The sequence below is a fragment of the Myripristis murdjan genome, chromosome 13 (genome assembly GCF_902150065.1).
Source record: "Myripristis murdjan chromosome 13, fMyrMur1.1, whole genome shotgun sequence".
In the NCBI taxonomy this organism is placed as follows: Eukaryota; Metazoa; Chordata; class Actinopteri; order Holocentriformes; family Holocentridae; genus Myripristis; species Myripristis murdjan.
This window is the reverse complement of record NC_043992.1, coordinates 28,286,365-28,302,729: the sequence shown is the minus strand read 5'-3', so window position 1 is coordinate 28,302,729 and position 16,365 is coordinate 28,286,365. Positions and strand designations below refer to the sequence as shown.

The window sequence follows — 16,365 nt, the reverse complement described above, 5'->3', positions numbered from 1 at the left end:
ATTTGCATCTGTTCAAATCTGATAGACCGTAGTATTGTGTTCCGTCACCACACAGCCATCTTGGAAAGAAAATAACAAGTCACTGTAATAAATTGTAATGAAAGGACAGCTACTTTGTGTAGGGTAAAGCACCATATCGTTTGGAAGATGCATCACACATCATGGGAATACGATGAGGAGGTCGGTTGCCACTAGTTGCTGTACCAACTATTTAATAAACTTTTTTTTTTAATGAGGTACATGTTAAATAAAACCATAAGACTGAAACAAAAAACAATACTAAATCAAAGAACTGCATTAGTGTAAAGGCTGCAAAAATAAGATAATTATCTTATGGGATGTTTCAGAATTTCACGCACTGACATATTATTGTAGGAAATAATATGGCTGCAAATATTGTGATATTGTGTATTACGGGTTATTATCTCAAGTCCAGCTTGACCGTAATGACTCAAGGGATGGAAATAGCTTAACGTATTGTTTTGTCTCATTCTGTTCATATTCAGTATTATCCAGCCAACAGAAACTTCCAGTAGCCTCCCCCTCTCCTTCTTCTTCTCTGTCTCTGTCTCTGTCTCTCTCTGTCTCTCCCTTTTCTTCTGCAGAAGTTTAGATTTATGGCCAGTGTTTAATGAATCTGTACTCATCTCTTGCTCTTACTTGCCCTCCTTCACTCTTTTGTGCTCCGTTCAACTCTCTCACCAGCCCAGTCCATGTGGTTCTCTAATAGAGTTACTTTACCTTCCTCTTACTCCCTCTCTTGCTCTCTTACACACACATACATATTTGCTGCTGACTCCACTTCACTCCACTCTGTGAGTCGGACATATGAAATGCTGTTTCTGAGTGATAGCTGGTCTGTTGCTTGCTTCTGCAAGTGAATACTTAAGACAAATTCACGTTGTGTAGGTAGGTAAAAAAAAAAATAGATAAGAAAGCATAAACCACACTTTTGTAATAGCCTACATGTAAGCACCAGACCTCTCATTTTATCACTTTTGTTTCCTTTTAGTTCAATTTATTTGCTTTTCTTAGTTCAGTCAGAGTGTGTGCTCTCTGCCTCTGCCTGGCCTTGTACCTCTCTTTTCTTCCTTCCCTCTTAATGTCTCGTGTTCTTTCACCCTGTTCTGTTGTTTCCTTCTCTTCTTTTTCTTTTTTTCACATGCCCCTGCCTCTCTGCCTCCGCTTTTTTCCATGCCCAGATCTGACCGCATGGAAAGTATGTACAGTTGTGTATAAATATCTTGGGCACACCGCTGTCTAATCAACAGAGTGAAATAATTCACTTCTCGTTCTCCAAGTACACACTCTCCACTTTAGACAGACTTCGCAAATTTGTCACTGCTGAGCTCTATGTGGAAAGTGTTTCAAATCACTGTTTCAAATCATTTAGTTCAAATTTTTGACACGAATGAATCAAAATGAATAATGCTGTTGTGGCTAGTGTTACGGCAGCTGTGCAGATATGCATTTTTTCGCATGTATACACACGCCACAGTCGTGTTGAGTCTACGTGCACTCTCTTTATACACTCATGTGTTGCCACCTCTGGTGATTAGTGGTGTGTGTATGAATGCAATTAGTGTTGAGTTGGATGGCAGAGCAGGATCATTAACTCCACTATCTGCTAGGTGTCAACACATGTGAGCTATAACAGCACCACGTGTCTGCATGTTAGTTTTTCTATTTTTTCCTCCATTTGCATTAGTGTGAGCCTTGGGTTAACTTTTCTTTGTACCACCTTTCCTTGAAGTCTACACACACACACACACACACACACGCGCGCACTCACACACAGAGACACACACACACACACACACTCCTGACATCTCTCCCAGTAGGCCAGACTGCAGAGCGCTCGGGGCCATGTTGTTTTGTCTTCTGACGGACAGACAGAAAGAGAGAAGAAAGAGAGACTTACCCCGGCCAGTGATTACGCCAGTTTGACACCGCAGACATGGAAGGAGGAAAAAAAATGAAACAGTGCACGAGAAAAAGTGAAAAAGGCATTGGAGAAAACGCTGTGTGGATGATATGAATAACAATGTAGGCCGTGTGTCTCTCTGGGCCCTGATAACCTGCAGACCACAGCCCGGTCCCTGTGACAGGCTGGCCTTTGTGGCCACTTTATCCTGCCTGTACACTTGTAAGGCAGAGCCGGGATAATCGCACCTAATCTAATTAAGGCTAAAGAGGGCCATGACTGAGACTGGCCAGAAGCAGGCACTGGGTAGGCACACACACACACACACACACACACACACACACACCTCAGCAGCAAAATCCTGTTTGCATCAGAAAAATAAGGTTGTCATATTGATTATGCAGATGAGAGACTAACGGGGGCTAACTGCCACTCGGCCAGCCGGCTACAGCTGACACAGGCTGAAGAGAAGAGAGGGATAGAAGAGAGAGAGAGAGTGAGAGTGAGAGAAAGAGAGAGGAAGAGGGGATTAGAACAGGTTTAGCTTGCTGGGTTTTTTTTTTTTTTTTTTTGCATGCGCCATTTTTTTTTTAGATCAGAATAGCCTTTTCCCTCTTTTTTTTTGCATTTTTGCCACTTGCTTGTTTGACCAGCAGTGTGTATGTGTGTTTTGGAATACATGAGCTCTAATTCACTTCACAATTAATTCAGCTAATTAAAGCTGAGTAGGGAAACGGTAACCTTGTTGTCCCCAACAAATAAAGCTTTTACCAGTCAGTAACAAATATGTCACTTTGTTTTGACCTGGTATTGTAGTCACGCCTCCACTCCAGGCTAATCAGAGTAATTTTTGAAAATGCTAGAAAACCGATTTGAGATATTTAACTTCCCCAAGTTTTGTGAGAAACCGATCAGCATGCGAGTGAGATATCGTGTTTGACGTACAGACAAACAAACAACAGACAAATGTATGGTGACTGATTCCTACTTGCAGTAAACAGAAAGATCAAAGCAAGGAGAGCAAAAGATCCATGAAAACCCAAACCCAAACCCATTTCTGATTACGTGTTATGTCACCAGGTGTGGTTGTTGCTTGTGGGTATGTGTTCAAATGTGCCTGTGTAGGGCAGGGCTATGGACAGAATCAAATATCACAGTATCTTTGACTGAAAACCTCAATATTGTGATGATATTGTGAGGATGACTATTGGTGCTTTCATAAGATATTCATAAAAGAGATTTTTCATGAACAGTCATTAATAATGTGGATGTGATTACCAAACAGATAGAGGCAAATAATAGAACAGCTTGAACAGTTTAAAGTTCAGAAAACTGCATCCCTGTACTGTAATGTAGCCTTTAAAACCGGAAAAAAACCACAATATAATGATTTCCAAAATCCCTGACAATATCCAGTCTCATATCACAATATTGATATAGTATCAATAAATTGTCCTTACCTAGTAGGTTGGCTTTTAATAAACTGTTTGTGCATTCAGGGATGTGTACAAATGGGTGCATGCATTAGTGTGTACACACCTGTGTGCCTGTGTATATGTGCACACTGTCTTCGTGTGTGTGTGTGTGTGTGTGTGCGCGCGCGTGTGTTTTATGCAGCCAGCCGACAGCCAGATTGCTATTTCCCCCCTCTGCCCCTATAGAAAGGCCTGGGTATTCTCTGGATGAGGGTGTGATGTACAATTGAAGGGCAGGATTGAAACTGATTACCTTGTTAACTCCTGGCACTCACTGGCAGCTTGAAATAGACCTGAGCGCCAGGGCCTGATTTGCAAATGAATTACCTCTCGCCCGGCCCTCCCCTTCCCTCCCCTCCATTTCCCCCGTCTTCCTCCCTCTCTCTCGCTCTTTTCTTTTTTTGTCCAGTCGATGCCAAGATCATCTTTTTATATTGTGCCATGACAGATGCTGTGCCGGGCCGCCATTGTTACCCATCAGTTTTTCTGGGGCTGCGAGGAGAGCCAAAAGATTTCCACATGTGATTTTAACACAAGCATCTCCCCCCTTGCCGTAAAGCCCAGTGCTTTGTTCTTTGTGTACCAGAGTACACAGAGTTTTGGAGCCGGCGGAAATGTTGGAGGATGTCATTGTCTCTGTCTCAATAACGGAGAGGTAGCTCTCTGATTAGGAGGGGTTCTAATTGGGAGGTATGAAAAGGACCGGCGGCTATTGAAGAAACCGCGGGGAAATTGATTGCTCTCCGTGTCTCCCTTTTGCTCTTTCTTTCTGCCTTTGTCCCTCTCCCCCTCTATGTTACATGCTAAAAAGAAGTCAATTTTCTTTAAAACTTGGCCCCCGGATTCAATTCCCTCCGGCGCTGAGATGGCTCGGTTAGGCTGAGAAGAGGGAAATGCAGGGAGTCCGTGGGGAGACATGCTTGCTCCATGATGTCTTATGTGTGTTTGAGTATATGTGTGTGTGTGTGAGTCTATGTGTGAGGGGTTTGGCCACTAATGAAGTAGCCATGAAAGTGCTCATTTGTGTGTCAGGAAATATTTCTCCCAAACAGTATTACTGCTGCAGTGTCACAATACAATGCAATCTTATTTTTAGGTGATGATGATCATGACGGTGATGGGATCTTTAAGTAATATTCTCCTCGGCCATGGGATGGGAGAAAGCATTTCTTATGTTGAGATGGACCAATATATTGTCAGACTATTGTTATCAGACAATATCAGCTTTAAAAACCAATATTCAGTATTGATTATTTTTACCATCAGTACTTGTCTGATTCTGCAGTTAGCATTCACACTTACAGCTGTAAAATTAACGTTTGAATAAAGCGAATGGACTTTGTAAGTGGTGTAGTAAATGCTGCCATGTCCCCGTGGTTCCATAGCCAGTTTCCAGATGGAGAAAATGAAAAGGTTTTCACTAGGGCTGTCAAAGTTAACGTGTTAACACGTGATTAATTTGAGAACCTTAATGCATACAGTTAACACAAAATAATACAGTGTTGAGCTTTGACCCATTTTTGACCCTTAACTCTCCACAGCATCACACAAGATGCAGTGCATTCTGGCAGCAGTGAGCTACTTGAATACCAATAACAAACAAAATGAATGTCAAGACAACCTGCGGTCCACTGGATGGCAAGCGTTCTGTCGAGAAACTTGCCAGTGGATCTCTGGACAGGTGTATGGACAAACTGCAACACCGAAGGAGTGTTCAGTCGGAGCACAGACAGTTTAAAATATCAGCTAACAGCAATCATGTTTTTAGTGCTTTCAGTGGTAGAAACGTTAGTGCTACTGTCAGCAGTGCTGTCAAACCACACGTGTGTCATGTGTAAGGGCCAGTCTGTCAACACAACATAGTTGAGCAATGCAGTTGCTACATGGATTTCCATGGACTGTTTCCATGGAGTTACATTTAATACGCAGGTAAAACAATGTTCCAAAAGCCTGCAGAGACTGTGACAGAGATGATCATGTGAAATCTCGTTTTCATTACCTACATTGCTATGCAACAGTAAGGGAGTGCTAATGTCACTTATGAGCGTCACTTAATGGTCTTCTGTTTAAACAAGTGCGTTATTTTGAGCACAGATGCGCCACTGGGCCTGCTGGTGGTGTGGACAGTCAAGGTGGCACTGTTAAAAGATTTCATCCTCCAGCCAACATGAATGTTGTCAGTGAATTTCATCGTGATCCACCATATAGATTTTGAGATATGCCTAATATGAATGACTGACTCAATGATTGACATGACTTATAGGCTACCATTTCCCAGTGGGGTGAAAAGATTTAATTATCTTAAGGCAGGCCTTTTTGAAAAGCTTAACCTGTTTTACACTTGCATTTGTATTATGGTTCTTAAAATGCATATCAGTATCGCCCGAAGAAACATATTGTTTCATCCCTAATTTTACGATGTCAACTTGACATTAAGCTCTGCTTCTCAAGTGCTTTCTGCATTATCCTGTACCCTCTGTGTTGTCCATGTGTGCATATGGGCCAGATATGAACAGGTCTGTGTGTGTGAGTGTGCATGTGTGCATGTATCACATGGGAGGTGGCGTGGCAGAGAGGCCAACCATAAATCAACCTCCTCCTTTCTTATTCCTCCTTTTCTGACTTTTTTATTGACTGCACTTAACCCTCCCTTGGAGAAACATAAAGTGCTGAATTTGTTAGCCCCACTTTTAATGGACTGCTTTTCTCTACCATTTTGGGATTATGCTAAAATACAGCTCCCCCACCCCACACCTTCCAGTGGAAAGGGTGGCAGCTTGTGTACCCATGTATGTGTGCGTGTGTGCGTGCATGCCCAATTATATGGAAAACGTGCAAGTGTAATTCTGTGTTTTGTTCCCTCTGCTGTGTTCTGTATGGAAGAGTGACAACCCCTGACTTACCCCTACATTATCCCTTCCTGTGTGCGTGTGTGTGTGTCTATGTGTGTGTGTATGTGCATCTGTCTGTCTCCCTAACCCACCTCTTAGCTGTATAAAACCCTGAGAGGTAGCTCTGATAGTACACACATAAGAATACAATTTCAATTTCAATTGGCAGCCCTGCTAAAAAGGAGCTATGGAGATGGCAATCAGGCCTCGGGGAAAGCCGAGCTGCCTGCTTTGTTGTGCGTGTGTGTGTGTGTGAGTGTGTGTGTGTGTGTGTGTGTGTGTGTCTGTCCCCGTTCCTTGACTGCTTAATATCAGCCTTTTACCTACTATTAGTTAAACAGGCAGATGTCAGTGATGTGGACTGTGTATTTGCGCATTGTATGTTTTGTGTGTTTTGTGTGTGTGTGTGTGTGTGTGTGTGTGTGTGTGCACGTGCATGTGCACACTATGGCAGAAGAAGCCACCCCATCACGCTGACTCTTTAATAAATATGCCTGCCATTCTATCAGCAGTCAAACAACATATGAATGCTCAATGACACGCTTGACAAGGCATGCAACTGTGGCAAAACTGGCCGCACACACGCGCGCACACACACACACACACACACACTTCTGAGTGATGTCTCTTTCATAGTGCTGCAGTGTCCCCTCTTCCCTTTGCTGCTCCTCTCCTCTGCTCCCGATCGCTCACTGATATCAGGTTGAGAGCTGAGAGTCTGGTGGAGGCCAAGAGGTAATTTTAGCACACCACGATGACAACATAGGTGCGCTTTAAGTAACAAAATGGTACCGAAAAGGTGGTCAGAGGCTTGTAAACGTTTGTACACTGAACCATCCAGCTCACTTTGAGAATTTTTGTGACCTTGACTTTTACTTAAGAAGATCATACAAGATCACTCTGCTGCTGTTTTGAAATGATGGTGGTGCCTCAGTATTGAGGGTTGAAGTGGGGTTTCAACCTACTGATAACTCAGTCTTTAAGGGAAAATGAAAGTTTAATGATCTTTGTGGGGAAACTGAGTCATTGCAGTAGCAAAGAATAAAATATAGCTAAAAAAAAAACAACAATAAATTCTACATATTAAACATATTGCATGTGGAAATAGAACATGTAACAGATAAAGGCACTTTGCATCTTTATGATGCAAATGCTCAACTCTTGCTGTCTATAAAACAGTTTTGATATTAACAGACTTACAAGTTATTAATGTTTACATTTTACAGATTTCCAGCAAATGTTGTATGCAAGCATGTATTCTGACACATATTGAATGTACAGATACGTTTTCAGATAGGGAAATTTTATTTTAGGGTACATTCTTCAAATGCCACCTCACAAGACAAAACAACATTTTCTGGTTCATTGGTATTCATGACTATCAAAAACCCTTGACAAACCATAGTGGACAGAGCCAACGATGGGTTTATATGGAAACACATGCAAACACTGATGTTTCTGTTTTGAACCATCAGTGTTTTCTCTTGTGGACTGCTGGAACTGAGAGATATTCCACCATATATCCATCATATCAAGGAAGCTAATGAGTTAACTGTACAAATGAAACATTATTATATCTCTGCAGATGGTTCTAGGTGTGTACAGCTAAAGTCTAACATTACTCGTACTTCCTGGAAAACTGTGTATCTTTAATTGTGACCTCATGCTGCACCAACAATGTAAAACAAAATTCACAAATCTTTGAACAAGCAGGCTCCTCCATCCATCCCAACAAACAAAACTGTCTCTCTCTCCTTAACTGATACCGTATTGGTTTACAATTTTAAATGATCTCCCCAATGTCACATCCCGTCCCACATCCCGTCCCAATGTTAAACAGGAAATACATAAAATTAAGAAGGTAAGATGCCATTTTATGCAGCATCTAATTTAGCAGTACATAATCCATCATTTGCAAGCAACATATATTGAGATTTTAGTGTCCACTGTTCTATGCTGTATTATATTGGTGGTATTGAAACATCGTTGGTTCATGTACGTCCACATTTTTTGAAAATGGTAGAGGTATCAATCTAAAAACAGCATAAAGTCATTAAAATCATTTTGGACATTCAGTCAAAAGTAAGCGTAATTAATGAACTCAACCACACTTCGATGTCAACAACATTTTAGCCATAATTTTGCAGTTCTAGTTCAACTCCCTTACCCCCACCCTTTGGTAGAGGACAGTTACTTGGTCAAACTCACAAATGTGGGACATTATCGGGCTTAACATGGCCGGGTAGAGACGCTTCTTGGCTGGTATTGCAGGGTTGAAACTTGCCTGGAGCGGAGAGTGAAAGGGTTAAGCCTTCCACACACAGGACAGCAGGCCTGAGAGGTAATGCATGGCTGATGAGTGCTGGGCTAATGGGCAGCTCTGTTAGCTGGAAATCAAATGACTGCCTCTGCATTTTAAGTCCCTCTGTCGCCTCCATTGACTGACTAAAGATATTCATCTCTGCCGTGTCAAGGGGGGCGAGGGAGGGGGGGCAGTATTCGAGTGAAGAGAGGAAGAGAAAGAAAAAGAAAAGGGGGTGATGGAGGGGAGAGGAGGGGAGGGCACTTCAGAAGAACCTGAAGACCTAATGCAATTATTAGAAACTTGACCACAAATGACAACTCATCTGGTGCTGGGTCTGTAATTAATTGTCTGCTAGCAGGAGCGCAGGAGTTTGGGAGGGTGCGGGTGGCGGCGGGTGGGGTATGGATGGTGGGGGGCGATGAGGGAGAGAGGAGGGAGCGAGAAGAGGCAGGCGAGCGAGCGAGCGAGCGAGCGACGGTGAATGGTGACAGGTGAAGAGAGACACAGGGAAGGAGATGAGGTAAGATAAAGCAACGCCGTAAGGTCCTTTTTAGAGTTCAAGAGATGGAAAAGGGTTTGGACAAAATAAAGCAGAACATTTTTATTTTGACTGAGAGATGGAGAAAAAGTACAGCACCGTGTGTGAATGGGGAAGGTTAAAGGGGAAGACGAGAGAGAGCCTGGACAGTGTGATGGATCCAGCAACCATGTTAAATTGGTCAGTATTGACCTTGCCAAGGCTCTGTTTAACACTCACACTTGTTTGTCCACTTTTACTTAATTGACCCCAGATAACTAATTACCATTTTCTGGAACAACAGCACATTATTCTGTCTATTCTTGGCATCCCTCCCCCCCTACTTGCCCGGCTTCACTCTGCTTTCTCTCTGCCTCTCTTTCTTTCATTTCTGGCTGGTGGCTGTTTTCGTACCTGCGCTTTTGTTTTTGAGTTTTTCATCATCATCAGGTTATTTGATATGGACATTTTTGCTGTAGGCCAAGCTTATCTCCAGCACTGCTGTTTTGTTTCTCGCAACTGGCTGATGGAGATGCTCTGAATCTGAAAACTGAGTTTAATGACCTGTGTGTATGTGTGTAATATATTTATACATGGATCTTTTTCAGCCCTGTAGCACTCATAAGCAACATCTCTCCTGAAAGTTGAAATATCTCGCTGCTTTTTCCACCTCTCTTCTTCTTCCTGCTATCTGTGTTCACCTGCCTTGCCTCTGTCTGACTCTCAATCTCTCTTTTTGTCTCTGTGCTTTTCCATTTCCTTCTTTCCGTCTCTCCATTTCATTTCACCCCCTCCCATCCGTCCTTCCAGTGCTGTAATGTGCTCCTATGGTTGTAGCGAGCAGGCCACAGTGTCTCTGAGGCCTTGTGCTACACCACCATTACTATCTGGCCTGCCTCCACTACAAATTGGATGAACAGGCACTGACACATTTTCAATATTATTACATTAAACCAAGTGGATTTTGATTGATAACCTAATATTGGCCTAATGCAAAACATCAATCATGGCAAGTATATTAATTATTTAATATTGTGGCCTAATTCAGAAATCGATGCAACTGCTGCCTCTGCGTTGAAGGCACAGAGAGCGGAGGGAGGGAAGGAGGGAAGAGAGAGATAAGGAGGGAAGGGAAGCTCAGTCCCTGAAGACCTCGGGAGATTATATGATGTTTTGAAAAGAGATGAGGATGTAAAACGCTGTGTGTGTGTGTGTGTGTGTCAGCTGTATAATGTCTAATGGATAGAGCGATCCCCTTGGCCCTGGAGTGGACAATACTGGACAACGTGCTATTGATGAAGTCATGACAAGGCACGAGAGGGGGGAGCGAGAGGGAGATAAAACGCAGCTGAAGAGGTTGATAAAGGTTGGATCGTGAAATGAAAGGAAAACGACGCGGCAATGAAAGGAGCGAGAGAGGGCAGAGGGAGAGAAAAAAGCAAAGGGAAATGAGCGAAGAAAGAGTGGAGGAGGAGGGATGGAGTGCTCCGTCTCCCCTGTGTTAGATTGTTTCTCTCTAATTGCGCTTCATTAGCGGATTACACACACTGTCACCACGGTAACAAATGTCTTGCTGTCTGGTTGCCGGGCGCCCGTCATGTATAATGAATGTGGCGGGGTGTTTGTCAGAATGTAATGTAATTACAGCTAGATGAAGTTTGCCTTAAGTGGTTGAAATGTCTGCATGCGGGCTTCACCGACTGAGCGTGGAATAAACAAGCACACATGCTTTCTTCATGACTTCTCTTTTTGTTTTTTTTCTCCCTCTCCGGTTATTTAGTTCTGCTTTTTGTTAACTTTTGTCAATATTTCTGTTTAGCATAGCTCTCATTCCTACTTCTCCCTTTCCAAAACGATGATGGTGTGGGAGTGGCTTGGGCCAGCAGGCACGCCGGGTACGGGACTCGCTGTTGTCGAACAGCAGACGGATGAATTGAAAAGATGAACTGATGGATGGATGGATGGATGGAGGGAGGGAAGGGAGGGAGGGAGGGAGGCAGGGGGGGCCGCATGGATTAGACAGTGTGTAATTTTAGAGATGGTGTAGATTTACACTGTGATGCTGCTGGCTGCATTAGCAACTGAAGCCTGTCGATAAGCCTTCCTTTTTCAGTGTGTACACACAAAACACACACACACACACACACACACACAGTGGAATGCTGTGGCCAGGGCGGAGTTGTCAGTAATGGGGGCCAGAGTTGGGGGGCTGGGATGGGGGAAAGGGGGCTGTTTGTGTTCTCTTGATCTTTTGATTTCCACTGCTGCAAATTTGAAATGTGCCAAAATTGCATCTATTATTTACTGCCAATTTGCTCTTTTTAACCGACTGCCCCTCCACCCCCCACCCCCCAACACACACACACACACACACACACACACACACTCTCTCTCTCTCTCTCTCTCTCTCTCTCTCTCTCTCTCTCTCTCCCTCCATTCTGTGGCTGCTACCCTGATAATCACACACACATTTTTTATTAATTCACAGATAATAAGCTCCCAGTTCTTTCTCTGTAGTTGGAAATTATTATTATTATTACAGCCAGCAGTGTGGCGACAATATTAGTTAACCCTGTCTGGTGTAGACAAATGCGCCCACACACTCTCACTAACACACACACACACACACACACACACACATACATTACCAGCCCCAGTCTGAAAGGTTAACAATTAGAACAATTTTCCTTTGTCTGTTTTCTTTCCTTTTGATTAACCAATGCCTGTTTGATGTTATCAAGATCTCTCTCACACTCATTACCGTCCTGCTCGCTCGGTAATTAAAAGAGGAACCAAGTGCGATGAGTGTCAACTGCTTTCCTTTAGCTTGTTGGGAGTAGCCACATATAATGTTGATTAAATTTTCTTAAAATGTTCAGAGGTGAGTTATGAAAATGTTTGGAAAGTGTACTTTGATTAATGTGTGAGTAGTGCCCTATGCGCTGTGCATGTGTATGGGTGGGAAGCATTCATGCCCCAGTGTGTGTGTGTGTGTGTGTGTGTGTGTGTGTGTGTGTGTGTCTGCAAGAATACTGAGAATACTCAGTATTCTTACTTTTTTTTTTTTTTTTTTTTTTAAGTGACGGTGGTTTATTTACAGAGGGGGAAATGTGTTGTTGTGTTTCAGGGACACCGCGAACATCAAAGGCAGATTAGAACATCTGGTAAGTTCTTTTCCACCCCCCATACACACACACATGCAAACACACACACACACACACTTTGATATCTGCATTCCTAATGAAACCTCCGGAATGGGAGCTGAATACCTGCAGCTAACAGGCAGAACGAGAGAGGGAGAGAGAAAAGAGAGAAAATGGGGAAAGACGGAGGGTAATGTCTCCCCTAGGGCCTGGTCAGGCTTTCATATCACTGTTTCATTTATCCCCAATTGTGCCTGAACACACACACACACACATACTCGCACACATACATGCTCACTCAGGTCATCCCCTCTGCTCTGTCTTTTTCCTGTGGCCATGAATATTTTCAATGTTTTGAATTTTTTTTTCTTTTGTTGGTGAGGAGGGTGTGCATGCGTTTTTGCTCTGGCGTTTATATAAAAGAGGAATTATTCTTTACCTCTCCGACATACAGAAACATACACACCGACACACACACACTCACTCCCTCCTGCCAACCCTCTAGTCCTTCATCTCCTTCTCGTTCTTGTAGCATGGGGCCTATCCTCAGTCTGCGCCCCTTCATGAATCCAGGGCCTGCTGGAAACGCTCTCTCGGGACAGCCTAAAAATTTAATGGCCAACATTTCGAGGGTTTCTCCTGCTCCTCACTTTAATATGGGGTCAGAGTGCCGTGCAACAAAGTGAAAAGGTTCTCTCTCCTCTTTTTGGGTGGGGAGGAACCAAGGTTCGACGTGCCCCGTATTTCAGGGGATGAATTATAGACAGGGGTCAGCGAGGGTCCCGGCTCTCTGTGGATGTCACATGCCCTCCCTCCCTTGCCTCCCTGCATACTAAACCACTGTTCCCAGCACCCTACGCAAATGACCCCCCCACCCCCCACCCCCCTGTGCACTACGCAAATGACCCTGAATATGCCACGCAAATGACTGACCCTGAGTTTCAGATATTTCTCAGCAGCTCCCTACCTCAGCAAGCATTTATGGCAGATCAGATAACGATGACCTCAGGTTTCGGTAACCTCAATGTTCATTCACGAAAATAATCCATAACATTGCATTATTTGCCGACTGTTTTCATATGTATGGTTGGAGCTCGTGAGAATGGACTTTCAGTACGACTGGGCGATATATCACAAAATCATTATGATATCGGTATGAGACGACCAGTGGAACAGTAAATCAACGATGGAGTACATCGCAATACTTCCTCTTGTGATACATTATCGATACCCCTGTGCCAAGTATCGATATTTGAGCTTTCTGCTTCATTTGCACAGATACACATTTGAGTTACCATGAAGTATATTTCTTTCCTGCGTTTAGGTATTTTAAATGGAGCTGTTCTGTCATGTACATTTTGCAGTTGTTGAGCATCTTACAACACTGACAAACCTGAATGATTCCTGCGTATTGAAAAACTATTTCGCCTTTTTTCTTCTCCAGTCATCGTGACAGTCAGTACAATACTTAGAATATATTTCATATTGCAGAATCACCTGTATTGTCATGTCAGCATTATTGTGGGTAAAATATTGTGGTAGTATCGTATCGCCCGCCCCTATTTGAGACCAGATCATGTCTGGGATAATGTCTGGCTTTTTCCTGGTTTTAAAGGCAGCATTACAGTAGAGGCATGCAATTTTCTGAATTTTTTAGCTTTTAGCTGTTACTTGCTTCTACCTGCATGGCCATCATATCTATATTACTAATGACCTGATATTCTCATGTGTGACTTAGGGCTGTTGCAGTAACCACAATATTGCAGTGCTGTTTGCTACGGGACCAAAATGGTTGCATAGCAAACTTAATAATAGCCTTACGAATCTTATTTGCAATCTTATATGCAAAAAAACAAAAAAAAGGTGCTAATACCGCAGACTGCACTGTTGAGCCAGTCTCCACAGGGGAAATTCCTTCACCGCAACGGCCCTAGTGTGTCTTATGAAAACGCCAATAGTCATCTCTGCAGTATTGTTACAGTATTGATGTTGAGTTATTTTGTCCGTATTCCCCTGCCCTAACCTGCAGTACAGAGGAGTGGTTTTGTGCGCACTTTGCCAGTCATGTACATCAATATTGCAGCATTCTGGGATTGCAGACCTAAAGCATATTCATAATTCCACAGGATTCAGAGATTCCTGCCATGTTTTGAATGTTCAGGACATGTGAGTTAGAGCGGGGTGGGGTGGGATGGAGTGGGGGGTCCTGCTGGCCTAGTTTGGATGTGGAGAAGATGCGGATGCGAATGACTTGGAGGGAGGTGATTGATGTGCTGCTCCATAAAAGGCTGTGTGAATTATTCAGGAGAAGATTACATGCATAAACAGCATTAATCAATTCCTGTATTGGCGTTAACATCTTGGACAACATTCAGGTAGGCTGCGTCTCATGTTAAGATGAGTCTTGCTCTTATGCCAGGCTTAGACTACAATATTTTAGTCCTGATTTTTCAGTCACAGAAAAAAACTTTTATCGGGACAAAAAAAAAAAAAAAAAAAAAAAAAAAAAAAAAACTACATAGGAGAGAAATTGCTGCTCGTGCCCATCACCTGTGACTTTTTTCAAACATGGTTGAAAACTGAAAAGTGTTCTTGTAGTTGAAGCACTCCCAGACCAGTGTACGACGAGCCCCTGGACTGGCACAGGACAATCGGTGTGCGAGGAATCTTGAGTGTGACACAAAGGTGAAGGACTTTACTGTGCCTCCAATTCTCTCTGTAAAATAGCTAATCCTTGTTGTCCAGGTCTTTCCAGCCATTCTCTATGCCATAATCTGGCTTCCGCCTTTTCGTCTTTGTTTTTTCAGCAAGTTAGTGCACACATGACAAGAACAACAAGCCGCTCCTCGTTGTTAGTTGCCATTTTCATCAACAACAACAACAACACCAGTAATCAATTCCTGTCTTTCAACTTCTCTTGTAACATTTTATCAGTAGAAATTTCGACTTCAGCCGCATCCTGTAATTAGCGCACCTCAGCTGCGCTCGGTTGTGTAGTGTGTGCACACCACGGCCATGAAAAGATTTAATATGCAGGACAGATTGTTGTGTTGTTTGAGGGGAACAGCGATTTTGAGATTTCTGAGGTCTGGTAGTCTGCGCCTAGTATTAGTCGCTCCGCATGTTCTCTACTCTTCATGCAGCAACATAATACAGAATTCGCAAATGTGCACAGTTGAATGTGTTTTCATACTTTTGACACATATCTGCTCAAAAGTCCCTAAGAGTTGTAGAGGTATTTGTGTGACACTGTCGTTTTGTACTTAGCTTATACAGCACAGTGGTAAAGGCGGGGTAACGTGACCTCTGCCTTGAACACAGAGTTCATCCTCACAGAGATTGCTATGCGTGAGCTTATTTGTTCTAATGTCAGGTTTCTTGGCAGGGGTTTCAGCCTGTGTTTGCATGTCGACGTGTGTTTTGTACAATATTTGCACTAAGTGGACCTATAGGGACAGATTATAACGTGTTTCTGTTTAATTTTTAGGCACTGCTGTGTCTTTAGATCATCGGGATAACTCAGGAGTTCAAAACATCGCACGCTTACACACACACACACACACACACACACACACACACACATGCACACACACGAATACCCCTTTGGAGGTTTACCGATGCATTTCTGTATATATGTCTTGTGGAATTTGAATACCTGAATATTGAGTGTGTGAATTTATGGGTGTGTTTATGCTTATGGGGAGATTGCACCCCAGTCGTCAGCTGCCTGGAGGGTGGAAGACTCTGATTACGATTCGGGACAGAACAGTAAATAATGGAGCTTCTCTCCCTCTGAGGTGTCTGCCTGTGTGTATGTGTGTGTGTATGGTGGGGGGTTATGTTGGAAATGTTGTTACCCCCTGTACCTTGTATACACACACACATCCCTTTAAATATCCCCCTCTAAACAGGCATTTATGACTCTCATTTGATGTGCCACTATTAGGAGAAGTGCATCGACCTTAATCCACATTCACACTCATCATGGTGTCCCTGAGCTCGATTATCCATTCAGCTAGCACCTCAAAACTGCTTTCTCTCAATTAATCGCTTTGCATTTAGGCATTTGTTCATTGTTATGCTTTTTGCATAGTGTATATTTCCTTATAT

The 16,365-nt window shown here is 43.1% G+C and overlaps 2 protein-coding genes across 3 annotated transcripts in view; one reads left to right on the top strand and one right to left on the bottom strand.

The window, feature by feature from the left end:
* shox2 (shox homeobox 2) overlaps positions 1-2,111 on the bottom strand; it is a 49,852-nt gene extending 47,741 nt beyond the window's left edge. Inside the window, exon 1 of the mRNA XM_030067875.1 lies at positions 1,922-2,111. The gene's annotated coding sequence lies outside the window, so the exon portion shown is untranslated. The remainder of the gene's footprint in view (positions 1-1,921) is intronic.
* rsrc1 (arginine/serine-rich coiled-coil 1) overlaps positions 1-16,365 on the top strand; it is a 133,082-nt gene that overhangs the window by 36,836 nt on the left and 79,881 nt on the right. For both annotated transcript variants that reach the window (XM_030067873.1, XM_030067874.1), the window contains exon 5: positions 12,240-12,276. In XM_030067873.1, the coding sequence (XP_029923733.1) occupies positions 12,240-12,276 (37 nt within the window). The remainder of the gene's footprint in view (positions 1-12,239; positions 12,277-16,365) is intronic.